At 39.6% G+C, this 10,529-nt stretch overlaps 1 protein-coding gene across 2 annotated transcripts; it reads right to left on the bottom strand.

Annotated features, from left to right (window-relative positions):
* Nucleotides 1-262: 262 nt before the first annotated feature.
* On the bottom strand, nucleotides 263-10,149 carry LOC308281009 (cytosolic sulfotransferase 3-like). 2 transcript variants are annotated; one of them, XM_080721054.1, is made up of 9 exons: nucleotides 9,995-10,149; nucleotides 7,090-7,228; nucleotides 6,405-6,533; nucleotides 5,725-5,825; nucleotides 4,611-4,737; nucleotides 3,454-3,551; nucleotides 2,661-2,835; nucleotides 1,983-2,102; nucleotides 263-357 (listed from the first exon to the last, which is right to left on the bottom strand). In XM_080721054.1, exons 2-8 carry the CDS (start codon nucleotides 7,226-7,228, stop codon nucleotides 1,987-1,989), a joined length of 885 nt encoding a protein of 294 aa, XP_080577180.1. In that variant the 5' UTR covers nucleotides 9,995-10,149; the 3' UTR covers nucleotides 263-357; nucleotides 1,983-1,986. The 2 variants fall into 2 exon arrangements, with proteins under 2 accessions (XP_080577180.1, XP_080577179.1); XM_080721053.1 differs by lacking the exon at nucleotides 263-357 and having other exon boundaries at nucleotides 1,909-2,102.
* Nucleotides 10,150-10,529: the final 380 nt, after the last annotated feature.

The following is a 10,529-nucleotide window of genomic DNA, read 5'->3' as shown; positions in this document are numbered from 1 at the left end:
AATAAACACATTACCAATTTTTGTGCTACAGTATATCTTAGTCAGAGACCTTAGAGTTTTTTTCGTGCTAATCAGTCTAAAACGCCAAATTTTGACCAGAAAACACCCACAAATCTGTGAAAAGTGATGACTCATCACTTTTCATCTCTAAACCATCATTTTGTGACAGTCGATCTACAAGCACACAACGCCTCGCGCCACGAGGCGTTGTGTGCTTGTAGATCTGCTGTTTTCACTACTTTTGTGAGACGGCCTTGTATGATTTTTACTTTGGTCAAATGATCCTCTCCCAGCATTTACAAGAAATGGTCCCACTTCTTCTCTGATTCCCCCCATCAAGTACTTGAGGGCTGTACTCTATAAAAGGACAAGCAGACACCAGAGTCATGTCAGTGAGCTGGTCCTTGTTGATGAAGCCATAGCCTGTCTTTATACTCCCTCTGTCTCTCCAGACCGGCGGTATTAGCAGGCACAGGCACTTGTCTTTTAGTGACATGAAGAGATGTGTGATTTCATTTAACCTCTTTAGGGCACGCCACGGCCACACTGTACCTTTATGCTACCTATGAGGGTGGATTCCAACAATGCATTTCAATGGGAATGGAGCGGTTGGCTTCCATTTGCGGATTTCTGCAAAACACTGAAAGATTTTATGGATGTATAAAATATACATAGATAGATATAGATAATGAGTGGGTGCGGATAAGTGTGAAAAACGTATGTTTCATTTCACTAGGTTTTTAAGAAACCTCTCTCATTGGTTGAGGTTGTTTATTTGTATAGCACATTTCAATGACAAAATACTTTACACAAAACATTAAGACCATTAGGCAAAGTATAAAGAGAAATAACACATTATATAAAAAACATGGGAATTTAATTACAATGTAAAACATTAAAAGTTAAGAGAATAGAGAATAAGCTAAAATAAAACTGACAAAAAAGTTGCAAAACAAGAGAACTGGAATAATATAATGCACTTTAGTGGTATTAGTAATGACTAGGGCAGCAGCGTTCTGAATCAACAGCATGTCATCTGATCGATATTGTTAGTAAGACAGTCTACCGAAGATGAATGCATGGACAGTGGACACATTTGTCCAAATCCAGACACAAGTCAGTCCTTGATATACTGTTAAGGCAACAGAAGCAATTCCTCAGTGCTTGTATCACTGCCGATCCGGTCCAAGGGTTTCATTGTCACATGCAGTTACAATACAGCTTTGGCTGTTTTGGCAAACACAGGCCTTGAAATAAGCAATGTAGTATAATATGTCATTGTCGGCTGGAAACCTTATGCCCAAAACCGTTCGTTTTGTATTTATCCTTTTGAAAAGTATTTAAACTAGTAAAAATGCGAGGCGCTGTGTGCTTGTAGATCTGCTATTTTTACTAGTTTCATGCGACAGTCTTGCATGATGAAGCAGGCTTTACTTTACGCAAAAAAAAACATACTTGAAACTTGGAGATACAAGGTTTCTGCCAGACAATGACGAATAGTAAAGAATGGATGACGCAGGTAGATTAACCCTGTGGTTCTCAACCTTTTCAGGCCGTTACCTTGGAATGTAGGAGTTGAGGCGTTCAATTTAGTCTTGACTAAGATAATTATTGGGAAAATGACAGGTTTACAAGCTCACAAAGCCTTGCAATGCGTTGTGAGCTTGTAGATTTTCAATTTGGTTAATGTTAGACCAGTTTTTGAGGTATACTTTGTTGATTACTTTTGATGCTATTTTTTTTTAAGGTACACTGTATTAAGGGGTCTTAAAACTCCTTAAATTGACCCGCCCAAAATCACGCGGGGACCCCCGTCAGGGTCCCGACCCACAGGTCGAGAACTGAATTGAATACACAGGACCACAATGACTTTTTTTCCGTTATCCTTTTAGCACCATTGCATGCCACTGTAATATTTGTAAACTGTTAAAAAAACAACAACACTGGGTTAAAACACTATTGCACGGCCTGGCCGAACGCACCCCTCTAAAGTTCAGTGCGGAATCGTAGAGTGGGATTCTTCTTCATCTTTGTCTTGTAGTCTTCGTCAAAGCGCAGACTCTGGGCCTCGGTGAAATGGTTCTTCCAGTCACCAACCTTTCCTGGGGAATGACAAACACACAGATATAGAAAGAAACCATGTCCAAAACTGTTAATGTTCATGAAAAGAGAAATAATAAAATTAAACCTGTACCTGTACTGATCTAAAGGAGTTGTGAGATTTGGTCACAAGCTCTAATACGTTTCATTGGTTAACCACTTTCAACCTCGTGTTGTGTCAGTATAAGCGGAAAAACGATAGCCTACTAAATCTATCTAGTTCAAAACGTGCTATATATGATGATACTGTTAGCCGACTCTTTTGGATTAAACTGATCCCAATCCTATGTTTTTGTTTTGAACCAACCAATTTTGACAATTTGAGAGAGATTGCAGCTTGGATTGGATTTCCTGATCTGATCGGATATCAGAGTGATCCCATTCCTGATATGTGGTTTTTGAACTACCCAAAATCCAAATCCGATCCGATCATACAGGGATTACGAGTTTTGAACTTGTGGGCCCAGGAGACGATTTAAACAAATATTGATGCATGAACATTGACATTTTGAAATGTCAAAGGGTTGTTGTACACGGTACACAGGATTGGATCACTGTACCTTTCCTCATGAAGGGGGATACAGTGAAATCCATAATTTGGACAGTGGAGTAGTTGGCCATTTTATCCTTCTTCATATTGTCAAACTGAGACCCTGTTGTGACTCTCTCCTTCTCTTCAGCTGATGGAGACAAACCCAGAAAGGAGCACAGTCGGTCTATCTCTGCTCCAGTATCCTGTCAACAATAATAATAATGAAACGTATATTCAACAATTAGGTAAAGAAAAGGTAATAATCAAGGAATAGCAACATTATCAAGCATTATTAAGCCTTTGTCTGTTGGTCCTAGCTAGTGCATAACATGCTTGAAGTTGCTGTGTGCAGATTCTTACTCCTATACTGTAGGTATATAGGTTTTAATACCTCTAATTAAACATTGGCCAAACTGTCAAATATTAGAGGCAAAAATTGTGAAAATAGCCGGCGTTATGAGCATTTTATCCACCTGTTTCCGAGAGAATTTACTGTAGCATTATTTGTGGTACACTTCCAGGTTAACAGCAGACATACAAGCTCACATTGCGTCTCAGATGCAACCGTTGTGAGCTTGTAGATCACCCTTGGCTGTGACGCTGGAAGCTGCCTGCAAATTCTGCGCAATGCACGATGGGATGTTGGAAAGTTGTGGATACAAAATGCAATGCCTCAACTCTTAGTATCTTAGTATTTTGGGGGTTTGCGACCTGAAAGGATTGAGAACCACTGCTGTAGGTTATAAACATCTGTAGTTATTACAGATGTTTATATATGATGTTGAATGATTGACTTCTCTAGGTGAGAAAACCTCACTCACCTCGATCATATCTTCATAGAACATGTAGTGGAGTTTAGAGTAAGTCTGTCTTTTCTCCCACCAGCCATTTACATGGTCGTACCAAGATCCAAACACCACTGAAACAACAGCACACCACAATACGGATACACATTTAAAAAATAAATATATATATATATATATATATATATATATATATATATATATATATATATATATATATATATATATATATATGTGTATATGTATATGTATATATATATATATATATATATATATATATATATATATATATATATATATATATATATATATATATATATATCCTACATATAATTTTAGAGAGAGGTCAGTCACTCAGTCACTCAGTCACAAAATGCATTATACTGCAGTGACCAATACAGCCCAGTAGAGGGCGGAATCATTCCACAACAAAAAGAAAAGAAAGGAGAGGATAAAAACAACGGGTAAGGTCTAGTAAACTATAATAACTAGACCTTACCCGTTCGAATATATGTGCTGCAAACTCTCCTTTCTTTTCTTTTTGTTGTGGAATGATTCCGCCCTCTACTGGGCTGTATTGGTCACTGCAGTATAATGCATTTTGTGACTGAGTGACTGAGTGACTGAGTGACTGACCTCATCTCTAAAATTATATGTAAGATGAGAATCAAGGCAAGGCTACCGTCTTAATGCATAACTATATGCATTAAAATAGATGGGATGAAGTTCATCAAGTTTTTATACAGTTTTTATCTGGTTATGCTTATTTTTATGATTTATTTATTCAGATCGATAAGAGTATTTTTCTGACCTATTTATTTTATTATTTTATGAATTTCTTGTTTGTTTCACCTTGAGTTCTCTACACGGCCAAGAGAGGGAGCCAAAGCACACCACAGAGGACCTCTGAAGATGGGTGTGCTTCTGCACACCTGTTCCCACTCCCCAATCATCGCCAGAGGCTTCAAGAGTCTAGCCGGCACACAGCTCAGAGCCAGATTTTCCCAAATATTTTTTCTGCCCTATTTATTTTATTCTTTTATGAATTTCGTCTGTCTTTAGAAAGGAGAAAGACATCTTATAAATCCCTCTCACTCCTGCTGGGTACCCTTCTGTCACGAACCCCTCCAGACACTCCCTACATTCAGATAGTTCATCTTGTGGAACTCACTCACTCTTCCCCTCCATGAACCTCTGAAGGAAGCTGTCCCAGTCTCCTGGCTCCGGCTGGACCATGTTCATACGATCAAAGTGATAAAAGGACACTACGTTGTCTTTGGCATTCCGAGCCACATAGACCACCTGTACAAAGAAAGGAAAAAAAAATAGTTTGAACTTTGGAGTTTAGCAGTTGCCGGTTGCCACCATCATGATGTTTTTTAACTGACTTTGAACACTGAGCATTCTTTTCAGTGATGGGTCTTCAACAGGGGGTCCGGGACCCCTGGCCTAGGGGGTCCTCAGAGTTACTACAGGGGGTCCACCAAATCTTTGAGTGATAGACATTTTTTCTTCTTTTTTATATTAACCACTTGAACCCTGTCCATATCTGAGAATAGCCAAAAATAGCAGATCTGCAAGCTCACAACGCCTCGCGCTGTGAGGCGTTGTGAGCTTGTAGATCAGCTATTATTGGCAAAGAGCTTTGGTGTAGAGGAGAAAAAGAGCAGACTAAGTACAGAGTGAAAGGTCAAGTTTATTAAGTATTGACGGTTCAATTGGTTAAATATCTGAAAACACATTAACATGAATCCAAAATACACTGATGAGTGTTCTGTCAAACAATGAAACTATATGGAATATACAGTATGATAAGGTTCTGGGGGACCCTGTTTCATCTCTCTCTCAGCTAAGGGGTCCTTGGCCTGAAAACGTTGAGGACCCCTGCTTTACAGTGATGTTACACATCGTCGCTGTCGGGCGCAAACCTCCCATCTCCATTTTTCAACTTTTTTATTTTCTTTTCTTTAATAAATCAGTGCTATTAAACTCCCCTTTACGTCTGCGTGTGGATTCTACAGATATTGAACCAATGAAAAGTATTAAAAAATCGCTTCTTGCACAATGTTGGCTCTTCAAAAATAGCAGATCTACAAGCGCTGCAAGCTTGTAGCCTACATCTGATATTTTTGAAAAGAATATTGAACATTTTGATCATTGTTGTCGTTGTCTTTCGGGGCTCCCTGGCACAAAACCCTTTTCAGATGGGGGTCTGCAGCCAAATAAATATCAATTTGGCGGTCCTTGGCATGAAAATGTGTAAGAACCACTGATATACTGTACTGTTACCCTGCAGTTTTGCTCCCAGAAGGACTTGGGCACGAACTGGACAGGCAGGTGGGTTTTGATGAGACGAGGGGACGTCGGCAGCTTATCTGTCAGCTCTGTTCCTATGAAGACCCAGGGGCGTCACAAGGGGGGGGAAAGTGGGACTGAGTTACTAGGGCCCACGGTGGAAGTATTCATTATTTTATGCTTTAGCTATTGAAAAATCAAACCTCGGTTCGAAGTGAAGCGGTGAACTTTTATTCTATGTGTTCTAGAGCTATGAACTCTGTGTTCTAGATCTATAGGCTACATTCTTCCAATTCTGAATGAATGAATGATTTTATCTGGAGGGCCGAATTGTCATGTGAAGCTTGACCAATCCTCAAAGTATGGTCTCATCGGACATTTTTAATCATCCAATCATCAGACCGGGACGGACGTTACACACATATTTTGGACGTACGGGACAGATAAAACCTGTTTATTCTGGACTGAAATGACCATATATGGACATGAACGGGACACACATGGGACACACACGGGACACACATGTACGGACAGATAAAACCTGTTCATTCTGGACTGAAATTAACATATATGGACATGAACAGGACACACAAGCAACTCCTTACTTTCACTGCTTCAAAAATAGCAGATAACAATCTGCACAAAAATGACTGAAAATGATATATTGTTCAAACCTGGAGGGAACGGAGGCAAACTGACCTCCAGGAAGGGGACTCTCTCATGGATGGGTTTGGATGTCTGGCGTTCTGGAGAGGTCTGTCCAAAATGCAGAAGGTCAAGGATATAAGAGACCCATGTGGTTCCTGAAAGACAAAAGGATGTAACATTTACAACCGGGGTCTTCAACGTTTTCAGGCCAAGGACCCCTTAGTTGAGAGAGAGATGAAGCAGGGACCCCCACAACCTGTTCATAGTATTCCATATCGTTTCATTGTTTGACAGCACAATCATCAGTGTATTTTGGATTCATGTCAATTGGTGTTTCAGATATTTAACCACTTGAAGCGTCAATACTTAATAAACTTGTCCTTTCACTCTGTACTTAGATTGCTCTTTTTCCCCTCTTTTACACCAAACATCTTTGTCGAAAATAATACAAAAAAGGAGAAAAATTGTTTCTATCACACAAAGATTTGGAGGACCCCCTGCAGTGACTCTGAGGACCCCCTAGGGTTGAAGACCCTTGATTTACAATACAGACAGCAGAACTTCTACTTGTAAACAGAAGTATTATTTGTTCTTCATGAATAACCAAAACAATGACACTACTTTTTGTTTTTGTATTACCTTTTTTACCTCATATAAAATAAAAACAACAATGCATGGGTACCCGAGTCTAGATATTCACAAACACGTCACCTGCTTTTGGATAAGTAGCTATCAGAATGTCATCTGGTCTGGCTTGGAAGTTCTGTACATTGTCCCAGTTGCTTGTGAACATGTCGATCATGGTGACTCCATGGAAGTCGAACATTGTTGGTCGAGGTAGTTTCTCCATCTGTAAGAGTTATGTTCGAGGAATTTCAGGAACACTCGCGTCAATGTGGATTTAACCTTTGTATTGCAAAACAAACAGAATTCAGTTCAACTTGATGGTGTTAATGGGCTTTAGATGTTCCCTACATTTTACACAAATCAGGGAACCCTATGCAAAACCCGGTATACAGGGCGAGGTTATGGACAAGGTTGACGCCCTAGTCTAGTCAATCTAGGGGGGAAAAAAATACACTCAGGTTGGACAAAATTGTATTATTTAGTTTTTCAACTGATTCTGACAGGAAATTAGGTCTACTAGCCAGGATAAAAATCTACCCTGATCTGCTCATGACAAATACCCACAGTGGCCAAATTAATTGGGCTCCCATTGACTTTCTATACAGGAGGAAAATACCAAGAAAATAAATCTACTTTAAGTAGGATGTGAGGGGTCTAACTAGGGGTTTGTCATGATGCTGAATCCATTGCAAGCATTTGTTTTGCACAAAAAACATTCCTTGGGCTAAAAATAGACCCAGAAAACGATGGTTTAGTGACGAAAAGTGATGGGTCATCACCTTTTGTGGGCGTTTTCTGGGGCCAATGAATGTTTTTTGTGCAAAACAAATGCTTGCAATGGATTCAGCATCATGCCAAACCCCTAGTTAGACCCCTCACATCCTTAAAGGAGATTTTTTTTCTGGGTATTTTCCTCCTGTATAGAAAGTCGATGGGAGCCTAACTTGATTTGGCCACTGTGCGTATTTGCCATGAGCAGATCAGGGTAGATTTCTTTTTTCATCCTGGCTAGTAGACCTAATTTCCTGACAGAATCAGTTGAAAAACTAAATAATACAATTTAGTCCAACCTCTGCCTTATATTTATCGGACTACTCTGTTTCAGACGCAAGGCGGAACCTGGCCCCGCCCAGGTTCACACTTTGGTATTTCCCCCCTTTTTTCTGCATATTAGGTCTGTTGCATTTTATTTGTCTGTCTTTCTATGTTAAATGCGCGTCTCTGCAGGAAGCACAGTGTGTGCGAAGCGGGCGACGTGTAAAAAAAAAAAAAAAAAAAACACTTGAAGTAGATCAAAGTGGATCAAAAACGACATATTCTTAATATTAGGTCCATATTCTTAATGTTAATTAGGTAAGCATGAACAAGCACTTATGTAAGTGTGCTGGACAAACCTATTTGTGGCAAGGTCTGGGTTAAAGTCTTAAAGATGTGGTTATTTTCAATGTAATGATTGACAGAAATGACCAATATAGTAACACTGAATGTGTGTTTATTGGGTGTGTTCCACCGGCGAGCTGAACGGTGGGAGCTCAGTCTCCGCTACTCCGCTGTCTGTGCCTATGGAGGAACACCTGACTGCCTATCTGCGTCTCTCGTCTCTTCTCCAGCACAGATGTGACTTATAAGTCACATCTGCTCTCCAGCACAAGGGCTAAGAATTATGCAGAGCAACTTCAGTACTTAAAAATCCAGTCTAATATCTGTGTCAGAACTTGTGTTTTCAATACACTACACACTTCTTTGGTATTTTATGAAAATGTTGCTACACTCAAAACTCAATTTTCGCTGTGTTTTATTTGTCTGTCATTCTATGTTAAATGAGTTAAAAAGGTGCCAACATTGGCATAGGGGAGGGTGATCACTGGCACACTGGCATTAAAGGCTCATCTCTGGGACAAACAGATCTTATTTTATTGTTTTTTGGGACACGATCAACACAATCCTGAGTTATTTTTTGTGTTCAATCTGTGTTTTTTAGATATTTTAGTATTTCAGCATGCTACAACTGGTCATATATGATGCATTTTGCACAAAATAAGATCTGGTTGTCCCAGAGGTGATGTGGTCCTTTAAGTGTCCGAGAGAGGTTTTTTTTTATTAAATATACAAAAATGTTTAGTCAGTTAAATTAAGTCCCCTCATACACATATAAAGAAGTGCCCTTTAGTGAGGTTTGAGCACCTTCCCACTCAGTGCTCTCTGCACGGCCCTGCAGTACATACCGCAGAGTCACAAACCAGGACCAATCTGCCAGCGTAGTCTGTGTTAGGCGGAAGCGTTTGAAAACTATGTTCTTGTTACTATTTGCGATGAATTGAATGTCAAGGACTGCCAACGTAAACAAAGCCGTAAAAGGTCTAATTTGGGATGTTCCTTTTTGGGCAGTATGTTAAACCGGCCTGTGCTGCACTGCATATATTTGTGTTGTCTGTACTTGTCATGTTACTCATGATTGTCTAAATAAATGATTCAATCAATCAATCAATCAATCAATCAATCAATCAATCAAAAGACCAACCGGTGTTGCCATGTCGGCTTATTATAAAGAGATTCCAGGCTTCTTTTTTTTTCTTTTTTTTTGCAAAGTTGGTGCTCATGTAGGCTATTAGTAATTTCCTTTGAGCTTATTTTCATGGCTGCTTATTTCTCTCACAAAATCTGGCAACGGTTTGAACCCAACAAGTCTGTCAAGAGCTTAACGGACCACTGAAACTTGGCTCTGTGCAAAAATAACAAAAACTAACGGGATAATGCATTTTTGTTTCAAGTAAGTACTTACCCTGAAGAAGTCCACGCTGGCTGGTACGTGTGGGTTATCCCAGTTTTTAACTTCTATGAAGCCACAGAAATAAAGGCTTTTAAACTTTTTTTTAACCAGAATAGTGCCTTGGTTTCTTTTTCTTTGGTTGCAAGCTTTAAGTCCCCTACCAAAGAGAGGATCTCCGCTTCCCTTTTTAAAAGATTCCAAGCACGTGCCCAGACCTACCTTTCTTCCTCAAAGCAAGTAGTTCACGCAAAATGACGGCCTGCCTATCTTGACATTTTCTCCCTTCTTATATATCCTCTATTTGGAATGTTGTTGTTGGTTTGCTTTCACAACTCTACTCATTGGTCTTTCCCCTTGGAACCCCTTGCCATGTTATCTCAATCTCCCATGTGTACAAACATGGCATGGCATGAACCCCACGGGGGGAGGTATTGTGTTTACAGCCCTCTCACATTCCACAGAGAGACCAAAAGTTCACTTTTAAAGGAGTAGTTCACCCCCCCAAAGTATTGCTATTTTCTATCAGTTACACACCAAATGAAGCCAAATGAATTCATGGAGATTGATGACCCGGTCATACAATTGTATGAACTACTCCTTTAAGAATAAAATAACTTGGCCCACTATGTTTCATTGCTTTGGTCATTGGGATATGAACTTTAGCTTGTAATAATTAATTTCAAATCTAAAATTCACATTATACTAAAGTAGGCTACTCTGTGTTGTGAATATGAAGTCACTCACCTCTCGTTCA

Source organism: Nannobrachium achirus (genome assembly GCF_963921795.1).
Source record: "Nannobrachium achirus genome assembly, chromosome: 3".
Lineage (NCBI taxonomy): Eukaryota > Metazoa > Chordata > Actinopteri > Myctophiformes > Myctophidae > Nannobrachium > Nannobrachium achirus.
The sequence above is the reverse complement of the archived record's forward strand: the minus strand, read 5'-3'. Positions and strand labels throughout refer to the sequence as shown.

Excerpts from the sequence above, each read along its gene's own strand:
- LOC308281009 (XM_080721054.1), bottom strand. The coding sequence starts at position 7,228 with ATGGAGAAACTACCTCGACCAACAATGTTCGACTTCCATGGAGTCACC. Across the intron at positions 6,534-7,089 it reads AGCTACTTATCCAAAAGCAG|GAACCACATGGGTCTCTTAT; the intron begins GTGACGTGTTTG and ends TTTGTCTTTCAG. Across the intron at positions 2,836-3,453 it reads TCTATGAAGATATGATCGAG|GATACTGGAGCAGAGATAGA; the intron begins GTGAGTGAGGTT and ends TATTGTTGACAG.